The sequence below is a fragment of the Phasianus colchicus genome, chromosome 17, assembly GCF_987193195.1.
Source record: "Phasianus colchicus chromosome 17, bPhaCol1.hap1.1, whole genome shotgun sequence".
In the NCBI taxonomy this organism is placed as follows: domain Eukaryota; kingdom Metazoa; phylum Chordata; class Aves; order Galliformes; family Phasianidae; genus Phasianus; species Phasianus colchicus.
Genome location: NC_143452.1, coordinates 7,075,002 through 7,092,633, shown reverse-complemented (window position 1 = coordinate 7,092,633; position 17,632 = coordinate 7,075,002). Strand labels below are relative to the sequence as shown.

Sequence of the window (17,632 nt, the reverse complement as noted above, 5' to 3'; positions counted from 1 at the left end):
GTGGTAACTAATACACTACAGTCTTTATTTCTAAGGATTAAGGAAAGTCCATAGTCAGTCATGTATAGTAGCTTGAACTCAGCACTCACTGAGCAATTCTGAAAGTTAGTCTTACTCACCTTGAACAAGGGATTTGACTCAGTGACCTTCAGAAAGGTTCTTCCCAGCTTAAATTAATCTATGACCTTACATGAAAATGTTTACTTTTATCTTTATTAAAAATACCCTCTTTATAAAGCAATTTCTTAGATCAGAAATGTCTGTGAGACATTTCCATCCCACATGCACTGAGAGTAGAATGGAGAGTTAGTGCTCTTATGCCACAGAATGGAAGTAGCTTATTGTGAACATGTAGTTTTAAATGAAAAATATTTCTTATAAATTAAACTTTAAACATATGAGTCTGTATTCTGCCAGGGAGGAAATTAAATAGAAAATAATTTAGTCTATTCATTCCATCTATGTAACTATAGTGCACACTTTTCTAATTTTTGACCGTTTTTTTAAGCCTGCAATTATTGCTATCCCCACTAGATGGACCTCGTGAGACGCAGAATTTTTTACTGATCTAATCTGTGTTTTAAATATTTTCTCTTAACTGTACAGGGTTTTAAAAAGTACACTTTACAGCCCGTGGTTTTTTTTGTTTTTTTTTTTTTACGCTGCACACAAATTGGAGAAAATAATATTATTTTTAGTAAGAACTTCTGTTGAAATAGAAGTGTGAAATTGTACTATCCATCCTCTAGTCTTTACTGAGCCCTATTAACTTCTAAAAACATTGAGCAAATACAATCAAATTCGACAAAGATACAAATATAAAGCATCATGATGAAGCATTCACAAAAACACTACTCGTCTTTTAGTCTGTGGTTTGGAAAATCCAAGGTCATTCAAAGCAGACAACTAAAATGACAGAAACTGTGTGCTGGAGGACTGTTTCTTTTTTTCTTTGGGTACAGATCAGCACAGGGAAAATGGCCTCCCTGGGCTAAGCATACCTTCAGTGAAGAGTATCTTAAGTTCTAACAGAAGCAAGCACTCTATAGCGCGTGCAGTCTCCAAACAACTTGTTAGATTTGCCCATCAGTAGACTAGAGTGACATTGGTCAGCTGACAGTGGTTGTGTGTGGCTCTGAAGTAGTCACAATTTTATGTCTCTTACCAGACAAAGCAGGAAGAAGGTTAGGATGCTTGTGATGGATGGACAGCTGAGGATGTGGGGAAGAATCTTAAGCATGTTGCTGCGTAACTACAAGATAGCTAAGTGGAAGTAGTAATACAGCTCATAGGCACTGTTTGGAATTTAAAAACTAAGATACCCTTAAAATATTTATTGTATTTTTTACATCCTTTGAATGTATGTTACACATTTTTATCAGTGAAGGTCTGTGCTGTCTGCACCGGTGCTAAACAGGCATGTTACTTTCATGGACTATTGGTTAAGTCTGTAGTTAACAGTTCCTAAGCTAAATGATGTGGTTCTGCCTATGAAACACTTCTCTCTTTCCTTCTTACCTTTTTTTGTACATTACACCTGGAATATAACTACCAATAAATATTGCATTAATAAAAGATTGTTGATAAATATAATGAACAGTATGTTAAAAGGTCATTTACATATTTCTGTGAAAAGCCAAGTTATAAAACTGCAATTAATAGAAAAAAAAAAATCTTTGGATCAAGTATTTGGGTGATTCAAGTCTTTGATAAGTAAAACAAACATTAAAAAGATGTACAAAACTACAGCTAGCTTCAGAGCAAGCTGAATTATCTGTGTCAATTTGATTGGTCCAGGGCGTGACATCTCCCATGAAACTGATCCCAAGATCAGTTTCTTCTAGTGCTGCCCTTAGTGATGCATATTTTGTGTTACACTGTATGTTCTTACCTTCAGTTCTTAAATATTAGTTTACCTGAAGTGTAATACTATTTATATTCTTGCAGTCCCACACTGAGCAGCTGAAGAGAACCGAACGTCCATCTGCTGTTTGCAGTTTCTATTTACTAGCTGGCAGCAATTCAGTAGTTGCCTATACAAACAATCTTACGTACCTTTACTTTCTTGATTATTCTCATGCTTCATGGCTCCATGGAGATCATCTTAACAAAGCTGTAACACAGCACCCTCTTCAGATTTCTGACATTGAGTCACTTCCTAAAAGGACAGCATTTAAAACACCTGCAGAGAAATTTTTGTCTTGGGACTTTGTGTCATTTTGTTGCTGTCCCATAAGGCATCCTTTCCAGGTATCAGTGTATTTTTTCTTTATTTCTTTGTTTGTTTGTTTTCCTTGAGAAGAATTCTCAGATGTTTCTAGATGTCAAGCATTATTAGAAATGTCTAGCTTTTATATTTTTCTAAACCAATTCTATTTGCTTATCATCATTTAATAACTTCTTTCCTTTTACTATCAAGAAATCATTGAACTATATATATACATTTTTACTATTAAAAACATTAAAATAATATGTTTCTTAAGCATGAAAGTACAATTTCATATAAATTGTTTATCTGTGGTTGTGCAAATTAGTAACTTCTAGTGATATGAACTGAACTTATCTGTCGTTCTTTAGAGGTCTGAAAGTACTGTGTAATGACAATATGGTATGCAAAGGGCCTGGTGCAAAATGCTGATATTACATAAGATGGAGGTCCTTAGCTACAATGATCTTTTTGAAGATTCTCTGTTGATAAAGCAGGAAAACAATCTAGTGCATAATAACTGAAACCCCTTCCCAACTGTCCCTGGGAAAAAACATCTTCAGGAAACATGTTCATTTCCTGCAATAAGTAGTCATTTAATTAAGGAACAAAAGTAACAGGAGTCAAAAATGCTTGCAGCTGTGTTTGTTAGACAATATATAAAAAAAGAATGAAATTATAATACATTAAATTAGTTTTTAGAACATGAACTTAAGCGTCTTACAAACTAATTGTGGTAAGTTCAAAATGTCTTGTCAACGTAATACTGAATGACAGTGCGTCATGTCCATTATGTCAGAGGCCTTGGAATGGTAAAGCCTGTACATGCACATCTCCTTTTCCATGATAGACTGCAAAACAGTTTAAAACAAGTGGTAAAGGAGAGTAGTAGGTTCTTTCAAGTAGTTTTACTTCAGTCTTTTTCAGCAGCTAATCCCATTCAACAGGCCATTGCTCTTCTGGCTTCAAAGCGACGAACATCTCTGGTGTTTCCCTCTTAAGTGCTGCAGAGTTTTCATCCGCAGTCCTCCTTTCTCATAAACATCAAGGTATCCAGGACTGAACATTAGGGAAAGATGATTCCCCAACGTGTGTTCAGCAGCAATATCAAAAAGTAAGGGCAGATTCTTCTCAGAAGAAAATTTCTATGGCCTGTGAAATCTAGGACAAATAAGAGACATTTTTAAACTACTTCAACATTTAAAAAATATATAATTAAAAAAAATTCTGGTTTAGATTATTAACTTTCTAAAAATCAATGTTCGTTCTCTTTAAAGGCACATTAACAGTATTGTAGGATATTAGCAACTGTAAGCAAGTTTAATTTTCGCTGACACACTTCCACATGTATGGAATGCCATGACTGTAGTGCAGTTACAGTTCTCAGGGTCCAGCCAAGCCATTTTGTAGTTATCAGGGACTGCAAATGTAAAACATATGTGGAGCTTGTTGGTTGTATTTTTTTTTCCTTTAGGAGTCAGGCCATAGTTTTCATTGCCAGTAACATTCTTTACTGTGCCATGATCTTATTATTTTGTAAGAATAAGTCTAGTGCTTTGGAAAATAGGAGAATATACTGTTAGATTAATACACGATAGTCTCAAATTCTGTCTGGAATTTATATGCTGTTGCTTTGTAGGTGTGTTCTCTTAGCTGAGTGCAATTGAAGTCCCAGTCACTTGTAATACTTTAGCAGTAATTGTAAATTGTAAGCCTGTTTGCTCCAAATATCCTGACTAAATTCAAAAGTGCATCATTGCGATCTGCTTAAATTTCCCATGTAATCACTCACTTAGGAGAAGGTATTTTTCAATTCTAGTCTTAACTGCACCCTTTAATTTTTTCCCTGTATTCCACTCTGTCACTGCAATGATATTTTGCCATACACATTGAGCCTCAGCTCTACAATGTGAAAAGGGCTCTAAGACTTGCATGAACACTCTAGAATTCTATCACCGTAACATTTAGATTAACGTGCACTGTATTAGGACTTGTGTATTTGCCTAGATCACCTTTTCATTGACCATGCCAAGCTCAATTAAGAGCAGATTAACTCTGGTTCAGAAACAAAGATGGAAATGCTGGTGTGCCTTCCAGAAAATGGGACTGCACACCAAGTTCCTAAGTGCAGTCTTAGGCAACTTATTTTAGAGAATGCTTACAGACCTGGCAAAAGTACACTGTGCTATCAGCAAGTCCCAAAACTGTGTTTTAAGAATAATAGGACTCACTTAACAGACATCGCAAAAATTGTACAAAATAACTGGTTTCTATTTAAATTTTTCTGTAAGCGACAAGGTCTTTTTGCATGGAGCTTAATGGCTTCTCTCACAGTTACTGTCTGTTGGAAAATTCCAGTGGTTTCATGAATGTTTAGACATAAACCTGTGATAGTGCTGTGATGAGGCAAAGGCAAGACTGGCTAGACACACAGTGGCCCAGCCACTCAGGCAGTGCCAAGAGTCCAAGCCAGTTTTATGTCTTGCTTCTGCTTGTCTGCCACTAACTGTGCTTTTCAGGACTGCACTTTCCAGTAGCAATTGGACTGCTGTTCAAGTGATGCAAATCTACAGCTTCCATCTTCTACACCGAGTCTATTATGTAATATATATGGGCATTACTCCCCTGCTAATGGGGGAATCAGAGTAGTATGTAATGATGTTGCATTTAAATGCATTTAAATAGTAAGTTTTTTGTTTTGTTTTGTTTTTTTGCTGTTATACCCTACATTTAAATTTTTGCCATAGCTTTTGAATCTTAGGTGCAAAGAATGCAAGCTGACTGATACTCTTGACATGTGGGGACTTCTCAGTACTTGCTAATCTACATTTATTTTTTAATCAGAAAAGCCAGGCTCTGAAATGAACAAGAAATGCATCCATTTTCTTTCAAAATACAGCTTCCTATACACATTCAGCATGTAAGACCAAAATCTACAGATTCAGGACTCAAAGAGACTGTTTATTATCAAGCAATGGAAATAAATAGCTGGAAGTCTGACCTTGTCAAATGTTTACTTGATGCATGTACTTCCATTTCATTACTTTTGTATTCATTTAGCTCTTTCCGAATTGCTGCCTAGGAATTGAAAATAGAAGAGAGTTAACAAATAATTTTGTACTTACAAGCACTGTAAAATACCAGACTCACAAAGCAGAACATGAGTTTCATTAGGCAGAAATAATAGGTGTTATGTACAGCAAGGCATACTATGCCAGTAGGGATGCTGAATATTTAGGTTGTATAGATTGCTGATGATTTTATGGATTGCTAGAGAAGAGCTAATATGGGAAAAGATAAAATATTGTTCCTTTTCTATGTAAGTCTTCTAAAGCCATTTATTACACTTCTTACTTGGGAAATACTGGAATGAAGAACAAAGAATTTGATTTCTGCATCTCAGACCAAAGCAGTAAGTAATCCACCCGTGTATTTGCCATCTTATCCAGAACTTATCCTAGCATCTGCACTTGTTCTATTTGCTGCATCCCTGAAACTTCAAAACTCCTTATTCAGCAACTGTTCTAGTTGGAATCATGCTGAACTCTTTTGGTTGTATCTCAGGTACTTAGATGTGAAAATTAAATTCACATGTAAATTAATTATGTGGCAGGTATATGATGGAGCAGAAACAATTGCTTGTTTATGCTCGTGAAAATGAAAGATCAACCAACCCCATGAGTATTCACAGGGAACAGGAGAGGAAATATTGCATGTTTCAAAACGTAGTGAAGGGCATTTGCACGTCTAAGAAAAAAAACTTGCAGTTTGAGGATGAATGTTAATATTGTGTGCTCACTGGAAGTGGTTTTGAGTTGCAACCTAAAGCATGAAGAAGGACTGTATCCATCTTTCCCTCCCTCCCCGCATCAATGGATAAGCTGACCTTTATAGCACTAAATAAGCATTTTTTTTATAAATAGCATTTTTTTATGACAGTATACATTGGTCAGTGTGGCTACAGCATATCAAATAACCTTAACATTTAGAGAGGTAAAATGCCCTTGCAGAATCCAACGTGGCTTTTTACACAAGCCAAGAAGAAAGCAATAATATTTTAATTATGTCAGTACCTTATCAGCTGCTGATAGTCTTGTCCATGGTTTATCTGCTCTTCTGTCATAGTCCTGTGCTTTTGCCACTTCTACATAATCACTGAATCGAATCAGGATCTTTCTGTCTCTTAGTTCATCTACTGTAGGTCTCTGGTTAAGCTGCATTAAATAGTTTTGTAAAATAGAGCCAATATTAATAACCAACATTTCAAGAAACTGTGCAATATTTTCTGCCTGCCATCTTAGCTTAGTGTGCATTTATGTGTCTGCATAAAAACACCTTGGAAATTCCATGGCACCATTAAGTTCTTTAGACTATTGTTATGAGAGTAATAATTGTTTGAGTTGAGGTGTGGGCTACAGCACAGTGGCTTTATAATGGAGAAAAGATGAAAATATTTTGACCTTGAAATTTATAAATTGCATAAATTTAGAATAGGCAAAGGAATGAGAATGAATTTGTTACATATTTAATGTAGGGTTTCTCTACTGCATTCAGCAGCAGATTGTGCAAGGCTTTCAGGACCAGACCAGTTTGGATATAACAGGTTATTGGCAAATTTGGCTTACAGTTCCAAAGGGGTTTCCTGGGAACAGAACAATAACAAGATCTCAGAACACCTTAAAATGCAAAGAGAAACGTATTGTGGGAGCACTTCTGGTGCTCAGCAGGGAGCCAGTCCAGCTCTGCTCCAAAGAATGAAGTACTGCTTTTATAGCAGTATAGCTGTGAAATATGCAGAGTGCAAGCAAATTCTAATTTTTCATTTAAAATTTCTATGTAGATTTTCTATCAATTCTAATAGCTGAGACATGGTAGATATTCGTATACTAGACACCACTATCTCAGGCACTGCTGAGGAGGAAGTACAGTGTAACAGTGACCTAGGTGACGGTTCAGTGTTTTACAAGCTTTCTAAAAGCTAATGGGAGGTATTGCAAGATTTTACCTTTCTTGTCAGCCTTTGTTTGATTTCCCTTCTTTCTTCCTGTTCGGTTTGATCGTTTCGTTCTACAGAGAATATAAAAAGAAAAAGGATGATTTTCTTCATGAGGAAGAACAGTAGTTTCCAAGGCAATAAGAATTACATCACATAAAAATTAGTAGCTGGCTCTTAGTGTCTGTTTTCTTAGTTCTGTACACCTCTGGTTCTCTACTGGAAGGTACAGTCACCCCTCTGTGAGGACAAAGTACTGGTGCCAATGACAGCTTTTCCTGAGCTCTGAACTCCAGTTCTGATTTCATAAGCCAACATTTAGATTCAAGCAGCCACACCAACTCTCAGATTGTATGAACTTGAGAAATAAAATCAAAATGTTCCATAGTTAATCATCATTTTTTTTTTGTATTCTCTGTTTTGCTGGAGCCATTATGTTGCAGTAGATGCTGAAAAGACTTATTGCAGGAGCTTCAGGGAAAGTAATGTTCTGCCCTGTATAACCTTAATTCTCAGGCTACATCTTCAGATGGTCACACTGGCACAGTAGTTATCTTTGACTTGCATGCTTTTTGTCTGTGCCGCTGATATTCGAACCTCTTTATCCTCACAAGTTTTCTTTTGTAGCATTCCATTCTAACCTAAGCCAGCTAGCTTTTGTGTGTTGTTCCTATTAGCATTCAAGCCGTGATAACTCCTACACACTGGGTCTAAAAATAGAGTGGAGTGCTGTAACACAGTGTGAAATATATCCTTTGCCTTGGGATACGAGGTAATGGCATTTCTATTTCTAGTACTATCTGTTACTAAATTGAGGCACGAGTCTGTGACCTGAACAAAGCTGAAGACCTGGAGAAAAATGTTTAACCACTCTGGGATTCTCTAGTTTATTATACTTCCAGTATTAAAAATAATGTGTGTGCTTTAACTTGCCTTAAAAAGACGCCAGCAGTGCAGATGAGTTTCCAAAATGATATTTTTAGTAAGGAAGGATTCTGTATTTTTACGCTCATTTGATTACAATGAAATGCCAGCATAAGTATCAGTACAGAGTAACACAGCAGTGCACAGCCACAACTGGCTGTAGCAGAAATGTAAATCATATGAATATAAAATATTGTAACAGGCCATATCAAAATTCAGTGGCAAGGCAATAAAAACAGAGACTAGAGCAACCAAAATCAGTGCTGTCTCAGGGACAAGAACCTGTTTAAGTGTGAAATGTCTGAAAGGAGAACGCCTTAAAAAGTAGAGCGTATTCTAAGATACAGAAACTTTTGCAAGAACTTATTAATATGCTTAACTACACTTTAATTCACTCATTTTAGAGTATTATGTATTTTCATATCTAGATATTTCTATTAAAAGAGAATAACTTTCTGTGGTTTGGTGCCTTTTAACACATCACAGTCAGAGATGCACTGAGAGAATTCCAAAATAAAAACCACAAATACAAATTTCTGATTGGAAAATTCATTTTCAAATTTGAATATACAAAACATTAGACAGTGACCCTTTTCTGTGATACATTCAGACATGCTCAGTGCTTATTCCCAGCTCCAAGAAAATGCCAAATGTGAAAACATGAGGAATAATTCATCTGGAAAATATAAAGCAAGATAAGATAGGAACTGCTAGCAAAGGCAATACAAAATTCAAGCATTATTACAGAGACAAACCAGAGAGGTTTTCCCTATCAGCATCACTCTGCCTACACACAGCTACACTCATTAGGGAGGGCTGACTTTATAAATCTCAGTAGAGAGATGCTCTCAATTATGAAATGACATGTGTAGTACTGTAATTCATTTTTTCTTCTCTGTGAGTTATTTGGGGAATTCTTAGCTGTGCATAACACTGAAACAATTCCTGGTGACAAGAATGATTTTGCAGTGTGATTTAAGAGATGCTGCGTTCTTGAATGTCAGTGTCAGCTTTCTGCTGCCACAAGAACACGTGTGAACACCTGGGTCTTGATTTTAGTTGTGATGGTAAACCAGCAGTGTTTCTATCATTAAAGCAAAGGATGTAGAAATTCAGCAAAATTGTAAGAAAGCGTTGGCTTTACATTTTCCTTAGCAGAGTGTGTTATTAAGAGATGTTAGGAAACTTATGAGTCAGCTGTACAAACCCTTACAAACTGTAGGATGCTGAAGTGATTTCACTGAAGAGTATTTATGTTGCTACATCTTTGCATGTCAGACCCAGTGCAGGTGCTTAAAAACCATAACAAGAATTTCTATATTCACACTAATATAAGGAAAGTTTGCAAATTTCCACATTCATTCACAACTGAACCTAGAGTTGTTGTATCAGTCCAGCCTTTAAGATTACTGCTGTCACAGCTTAGTGATAACTTCAGTTCTTGACAGATTCTTAACTTTTTATATAATGGAACAGGTAACTGGAATAGAAGTCACTGTGATTTCAGGCAAATCTATATAAAGCCTGAGCAACTGAACTGAAGTCAATGGATTTGCTTCGTGTCAGGAGCTCCTTTAAATGAGATACAAATCTAGACCAGTATGTTTAGCCAGCATTCAGGAAATATCTTTAATTCTGCTTTATCTTCTTTCTGCTTTATCTCTCTCTAAGCTCATTATATGAATGTATTCAAACTTTTATTATCAAAGCTTGTCAGTTTAACCCAGATTAAGGATGTAACCAGCATTCTTCAAAAAGTAAACATAAAAGAACAGATTTTTTTGGTAAAGATCAGCCCTGCCTTAGGGAACTAAATAATAAAAAGAAAAATCACCTAAAAACAGGTCTTAAAGGAGATCTAAGGCACTGACTCTTGAGAATCTGGTTTCACATTTCAGAATCTTGCATTAATGTTTTTTTTCTTATCTCTTGTGTAGCTGACAGGTAAATTTAGGCCAAGTTCATCCATTCACATTTTCAAAGAATGCACCCTGTTTCTCATTTAGCTGTGCACATTTGCATCCAATTCAAGCATGCACAACGTATGCTTTGGAAGAGTGCTGAAAATGTAAGTTGCCTGTGGAATCCCTTTATGTCAAAAGTGAAATGAAACCTACAATAACTTTAATAGCAACTGCATAAGTTTTTCCTTTAAACTAGGAAAGTTCCAAGACATTAAATTTTAGGTAACAAAATGTGGGTAACTTTTTTTTTCTAAAGAACTTCAATCACATTGATAATAAAATATGAATTAAACACCAAAGGCAACATTGTTTCTATGACATATGCCACACAGTCACATTATATGTGGCCATACAGAAATTGTATTCATGTTTCATGAGAAGCAACCCATTATCACATCATTCCATCATTCTGCTGTTGGGGTGTTGTGCTGTTTGTTTGCTTTTTACTTTCAACACTAACTAAACCACAAAAATAACAGAAGCAACATTCTTTTCCTTCTAGCAGGAAACTTCTCTCATTCTCCTATCTCAGACCCCATCACAGAGAGAATTTCAGAGCTCTCTCTCCATCTAGATCAGAGGATTCCCAATGCATCTATCACCTGTTTCATCCCTTGGCTGTAACACCAATCTTTAGGAAAAGAGTTTTGAGTTTCTGCCCTGTGTTTATTTGAAAGACATTGAGCAACATTCTCCTGTAGCAATATTTATAATAGGCCTGGAATTCTCCCTCTATAACTGTTACTATCTCAGAATGATAGTTCTCTGACTTGTCTTTGGCAATGTCCTCACACCTTTGCAAGGATGCTTTGTCCATTCTCCTTTAGCCAACACAGTCAATGGCTTCAAAAATGGCAGTCTGTGTGTCACTGCACTGTGTGACACCTGGATGCTACTCCCCTCTCAGACACCCATAGCAGTGTATTCACAATATAAATTATTTCAAAGCTGGAATTTAAGCAAGTCCCTCTTTTCTGTACTAAATTGCATGCCCTTAGCAAAGTGTAAATTCTCATTTCTGCAACATTTGAAACCCAGAGCATGCTAAACATGAAAACTTTTAGGTACAGAAAATAATCCCAGTAAATTAATATATCTTTAAAAAGAATATGTTTCACAAATGTTATTGCTGTTTCAGCAAATATATAAAATATTTTAAGAAGAAAGTACTCACGTTTAAGTATATTTCTTCTTTCTAGCTCCTCAACAGCAGGTCTTTGGCTGAGTCGCCTGCGGAAAAACACCAAAATCACATTTTGTACCATGCCTGTTCTTTGGAAAGCCTGCAGGATTCCAAGTTCTGGTTTGTGTTTTCCTTGTGTGTGTTTATGGGTAGGAGGAGAACACAAAATCCTTCTCCAGGACTGAAGGAGGAAAGAAAAAGAAAATCCCAAACCCAAGATTCTGGTACCAGAACGCCTTCTTGTATAATTTTTGCCAAATGTCAGCAATGCAGGTAGAAGTTCTCCTCTAGTTTGCACTGCTGCTGGTAGAATGCTTCCTCATAACGTGCATCCTTTTCACCACACTTTCCAGACAGTCAGATGGAATCAGTGCCCTCCAATGGTTAAATTCACTCTTGAGAGAAAGGGTTAAGGTGGTTTTCAAAGGAGTTTCACAGTCATCTTCTGTAGCTGTCGCTGCTTCTACCTTTTAATCTCTGTAGCAGCAGGCTTCCTTTTTTTCTAGTAACACCAGTGATGCATTCTGACAAATGCAGACTTGCCAGAAATAAAGCTTTCCTGTGGTTTCCTGACTACACATCTAACAGACCAATCCAGCAGCTCTCCTCCTGCCTACTGAATAAAATTCGTGTGCGGCTCACTGCCTCATGCTGTCTGAACGGAGTGTCTTGTGCAGTTTCACCTCCCCTTTCTGTAGTGCTGCTTCAGGATTGAGTCTTCAAATCATATGATCAGTGCCATAGCGATTTTATTCTGCATACTAAATGAGATTTCCCCATGAGACACTGCCAATCTCTGCAGAGAATCTCAGGTAATGGAACCCCTCCCCTAGGCAGACAGACACACACTGCATTTGCATTTGCTAGCGTTCAAGCAATAATCCAGCAAACAGATCAGAAGCAGTTTATGATGCTTCCTGCTCTGTGTTCTGGCAGCATCAGGGATTCTCATTGTCTCCTCTGTGGCAGGTGTTACCAAGCCAGAGACTGAAGTTACAGACAAAGCAATACAGCAGGACCACACTGCAAACCACGGTTGCAGTAATTATCCCTTAACTGTGCACAGAAAATAAAGGAATGATGATAAAGTGATGCTATACCAAGGTCTTTGTTTTACCAAGTATACAGGAAAAGCAAAAAAATAAAAATAAATAAAAATGAGGGAACTGTTAAAGAGCAAGTATCTAATTCAAATTTCTCTTTGTTTCCCGAGCCTGACCAAATTACCTTTGTATTCAGCTCTGTGTTCATATACTATAAGACCAACAGCACAAAATACGAATGCCACTCCTTATCCTTTTCTAACTCCCCTGCAATCACTGCAAAGGCCAAATTCTGTTCTCATCTTTGGCAACAGGAACGCATCACAACTATACCAGGCTTACACCAGCAGAGAACTTACATCGTGAGCTGCTGTACTTGCAGACACCTGCAACCTAACGCTCATTCTTCCCACCTCATCTCAGATTTTTCTCTAGGTCTCTGGATTTCTCTTCAGAGTAATGAGCTGGATATTCCAGCACTGGAATCTGTAATAATCCAAACTGAAACAGAAATGATGCTGAACTGAAGGATTTAAAAGTGTATCTTTGATCTGTTACCCCTTCACTCCTCCCTCCTCCCTCATTTTCCTTGATGTCTCAGAAATTATGCAGCTCTGGTTAGGTTTGTTTGAAGGAGAAGTGCACATTTTATGCTATAACTCAGGGAAGAGTGACTTACTCACATGCTGGTCATATGCCTGCCTATCAAGCTATTCCTAATTACAGCCCTTCCATGCAAGATCTGCAGATTCTCCAAGAATCTTCCATCAGAATTCTGAGACCCCCTTTAAACTGAGGGATTAAAAGCCTAATGGAGAATGATTAAAGCATGAGAAATATGAGAATAGATATTTAAGTGAATGCTCTGTATATTTGTACATACATTGTTACTGTATTTATGTTGGTTCATTATTTAAAGACCTATTTCTTTCTTGACTTTGATGAATACACGGTTGGTGCCCAGAGATAATGTTATTTCTGTGCACTACTTCAGCTTTACCCCAAGGAAAGGAAAAGATGCAGATACACACACAGACAGAAATATATGCTTGCACCATACAATACTGCATTTCTGTGTGAATTTTTCAGAGATGTGAACAGCACTTTCAAACTTTTATCACAGCCATAAAACCAGGAATGGACTTTTCTACCAGGGAAAGTGGGGACAGGGTGAAAACACACCTGAAGCCATGATGTAATAAGGAGGAGGCAACACTGCTGACATCTGTTGCCGCTGAGGTGCAATGGCTTCTTGTATCTACCTGTTACATCAACATTTCTGTTCAGAAGATGCTTCCAGCTGCTGTAAAACCCCTTCCATCTGCTTTACCTGCCATGAAGGCTGCACTGCAGCCAGCCCCAGCTGGTTCCCAGACAAAATGCAGGAAGATGGTGAAGGCAAAGGGCTGTGTATCCTGCACCAGGGGCTGCTGACTGTGCTCAGGGGAAGCAGCTGTGAGCACAACTCAGACAGGTGAGGGCTGGGGGGACCGCAGGTCCCTGCTGAGCTGCACTGGAGGACAACAGGCACTGTGTGGCTCACTGTGCTCTCCTGTGTTCCATGTGCTGTGCTGCATTTTGGTTTTAATGTTAATTATTTCTCCAAAGTTGTTAAGACACAGAATTCCACCACTCTGCATTGTCCCCTTTGCAGTGAGCTCAGGGCCCTCCCTCATGGCCACACTGCCATGTTGGAAGTGCCACCACACGGCGGGCAGCCTGGCATCCTGCTCTCCTATTCCCTTCGTTTGAGAGCAGGCCATAAGGCAGCTGCTGAGAGAGACTGACTCCAGAGAGGGGATGCTCGAATCTCTTACAGTTTAAAAAAAAGGGAAACTCTGGCAGTATTATGGTTATTGGAAGTCTTTGTACTGCAGCCGGTGTGTGATCCCAGAGGATGAAGCAGGCACAGGGCACAAAGGAGCCTTCACAAAGGCTAAGTACCAAACTCCCAGTGGACTCTATGTGATCTCCCCAAGTTTTGCACGAAGAGAATGCTGAAGCACAGAGCTGCAGGCCATTTAGGAGCACTGTGCCAATTCGTTTCCTGGGAGTTTAGCAAAGCACCTGCACCTGGGGATGAGCAGCTGCAGGGCTCCTGCCCTCCCCCAGCCTGGCCTTATGCTGCCCCTCAGCCCTGGGGGCAGGAGCAGTGCAGAAGTCTGAAGGGAACCTCTGATGTGGGTGTGAGACAAGTGCAGATGAGGATGGGTGAGTCCTGTGCTTTCTATTTCTGTTATGTTTTTATGTGGGGAATTTTGACCCTAGTGTGGCTTGGGCCATCTCTATGATGTAACTGCAGGCTGCTGGGAGCTCTAATGTAGCACACTGTCCCTGTCCCTTCACAGTATTGCTTTCTTTTCAAGTGAATTAAGCTTAGATATGTATTTTCTGGTATGAAAAGAGCTTCTGGTTAATAGTGCTGTATTCTTGGGAAACACTAATGTCTGGGTTTGGGGTTTTTCTGAATTGTCTGTTGAGGCACAAATGTTCCCTCTGCGCAGCTCCACACAGGCAGCCATTTCTGCAGCTTGAGGGCTCTCAAGTAACTTGCAGGCAGATTCTGTCTCTGTCCAGTCTGCACACAATGTGTCTGTTCTGCTATGTTTTGCATTATCTTCAGGAATTTGCTTCTCCTTCAACCCCCCACCCCCCAGTTTACACAAAAACGTGACAAGAACTGAAGGAAGCAGAGCTGAATCTGCAGTGCCTGAGCTGAGGTGGCTGCAGCTGCCTCACAGAGAGCACGCAGGGCTGGAGGCACTGATGTTGCTTCCTTGTGAATGGTGCCTGAATGTGGTTCAAACTTTGCAGTGTACGTTTCAGCAGTGCTACAAATCTGGGTAGAGATCAAAAGGTTGAATCAAAGGATTCAGAATCTGAATGTTTTGTCCTAACGAGTGATAGTGTGACCAGCCCTTTGAGCTGAGAAGACTGACAGAGCTTATGTGTTACATTTGTTTTGCACAGAGCAACAGTAAGCCTTTAAGTTTGGAACGAGTTTTGGGGGGGTATTCTCAGCTCGTTTTCAGACTGTTTTTCTTAGTTAACTGCTTGAAAAGACGAATGGATTAATGTATGCATATGTGTACTCTCATATCCTGTGCAGTGCATCTCCTGGGTGACAGGAGCAGCTCTGCCAGCTGTGCCTGGCTCTGAGTGCAGCCCACAGGTGTGCCCACGTGTGCTCCTGCTGTCAGAGCACCTCAGGCGCTGAGAATCTGCGTGTGGTTTGAGGATATTTGTTTCCTCCATGCAGCATGCACATGGGAATGCTGTAAGGTTCATGGATGCTCTGTGCTGGCTCAGAAAGGGGCAATAAATGCATGCGTGCCTGGCTATTTCCCTTGACGCACATGTGTGGTGCACAGCTGGGGCAAATAGGCTGTCCAGGGAGATAACGAGCCTGGCCTGCTGGCCTGAGGAGTGGGAAAGTCTCACTTGGCAGGTCTGCTGCAGCCCTCCTCTGCAGGAGCCTGATTTGAGGTGCCTCTATGTAACATGTCGGACACGTGTGTGGGTACAGATGCTGGACTTGGCTTCCAGGAGAAAACCACTAATTGCTCATCCCCTTCAGAGTAAGGTCACATGTCCTGAGCCCAATGACTCTCACACGTGTCTGTGAATGATGATCAATGTTTACTTCGCACAGTCAGATTCTCCTTCACATTCAGGGAAACTGATGTCTTAGCACCAGCATTACACAAGGTTGATGATATCGGAGTGTTACAGGTGACTGAATCCTCAGCAGTCTGAGGATGTGCATATCACTTAGATCCCAGGGTCTGCTATCAGATGGGCTATGCATCAATATGTCTTACAAGCAGGAGAGTGCCAAGTTCTCTGTCCTCATAGATAACCTTAGCAATATCTTTTGTCTGCTATGGGAACTGCAGCTCAGCAAAGCCACAGTGAGGTGTGTCACTGGTGCATTTGCAGATATGGGTGGAGAACAGCTGAGGAAAGACAAATGGGCAACAGGTACAGCCCACCCATCTGTGCATGGGGCTGTGCTCAGAGCCACTCCACCCTTACCAGCTCCTCTTGCCAGTTTGTGGAGTCTCAGCTGTCCGCAGACCCTGGAAGTATTTAGCAGAATGGACTTCAAGAAGCTCGTGTTGTTGGGGTTTCTCATCTGTCCCCCAGATGTGCTTCATTGTTTCACAAATGTATTTCTGCATAGCGTACATCTTTATGATTTAATTGTCATAAAACTGAATTTGTTTCATGTTCATAGCTGAAGCCAAAACATGCGCTTTGGAATCCCTTTTCTGCTTGTCCTTATTTAGGGCCACATGCATCTGATAATCTCCTACAGAGCAGGGGGGGGAGGGCTCACACGTGCATTTGCCCGTGGACTCCACACTAACAAGCACACAATCAATCCAGCCACCAGTAAGTGAGCTGTAGCCAGCAGCAATCACATTGATTGTCCCTTGTGGCAGGTAGCCCTGCAGAAAGAGTCATGAGGTTTTGCACGGGATGGTGGGGAGGATCCCTCTCACAACAGAGCTTGAGCCCAGCCGGGAAAAGGGCTCAGGGAGGAAAATGGGAGTGTCCTGTGTCTGCTCGTGAAGCTACCTGTGCCTGCTTCCCAGCAGGGGAGAGTCTCTGTCTCTTAAACTGGCATCTCTATTATCAGAACATCGTGTTCAATTCAATGAGAAATTTATTTTCATCCTTCCCATAAGTGGCTGTGAGAAGGATGTTTGCCAGGGCTTTGAATCACCCACACGCTGAGCGGTGGCAGTGCAGTGCTGCCTGCAGAGTACAATTATGGCTAGTAGTAAATCCTTGGTGGGAGGGACTTTGCCTTTTACGGACTTTGTTCTGTACAAAATTAGAAGGCAGGCAGTGAAACACAAACTTGTTTCACCCTCAAGGCAATTTTGGAGCACATACCAAGTGGTAGCTGTGTCGTGCCAGCATTTCCTGTAACAGTAGTTGCTATTCTCTGATAGTAGGAGGCTGAAGAACAATATGAAAATGGGGACTTGGTATGGTCAATTCAGCAGGTTGATGCCAAAGCTTTACTGCTTTAAAATTGCCTGATATTTGTATCTGTCTTTCCCCCAAGCTATTTTTTACATTATAAAAAAAAAATAAATTGCTTTTAGTTACCCAGAAGAAGATGCTGGATAAATGTAATGGCCATATATTTTGCTTTAATTATGCATCTTATTCATTTATTTGGCTTTCAGTTCTGTTCAGATTTTCAAGGCTGTAAATCAGCAAAAGTTCAGTTAATTATGTTGGCCCTCGTCTCTCAGCCAATTACAGTTGTCCATCATTATAGTTTCTATGATAAACACACTGTGC

The 17,632-nt window shown here is 39.5% G+C and overlaps 1 protein-coding gene across 3 annotated transcripts in view; it reads right to left on the bottom strand.

Annotated features, from left to right (window-relative positions):
• Window positions 1-2,789: 2,789 nt before the first annotated feature.
• Window positions 2,790-17,632, bottom strand: part of PHACTR3 (phosphatase and actin regulator 3) — a 95,364-nt gene continuing 80,521 nt past the window's right edge. For all 3 annotated transcript variants that reach the window (XM_031590313.2, XM_031590321.2, XM_090152072.1), the window contains exons 9-13: window positions 11,262-11,317; window positions 7,212-7,273; window positions 6,280-6,420; window positions 5,208-5,284; window positions 2,790-3,367 (exon numbers count right to left, since the gene is read on the bottom strand). In XM_031590313.2, coding sequence (XP_031446173.1) covers window positions 3,352-3,367; window positions 5,208-5,284; window positions 6,280-6,420; window positions 7,212-7,273; window positions 11,262-11,317 — 352 coding nt within the window. In that variant the 3' untranslated portion in view covers window positions 2,790-3,351. The remainder of the gene's footprint in view (window positions 3,368-5,207; window positions 5,285-6,279; window positions 6,421-7,211; window positions 7,274-11,261; window positions 11,318-17,632) is intronic.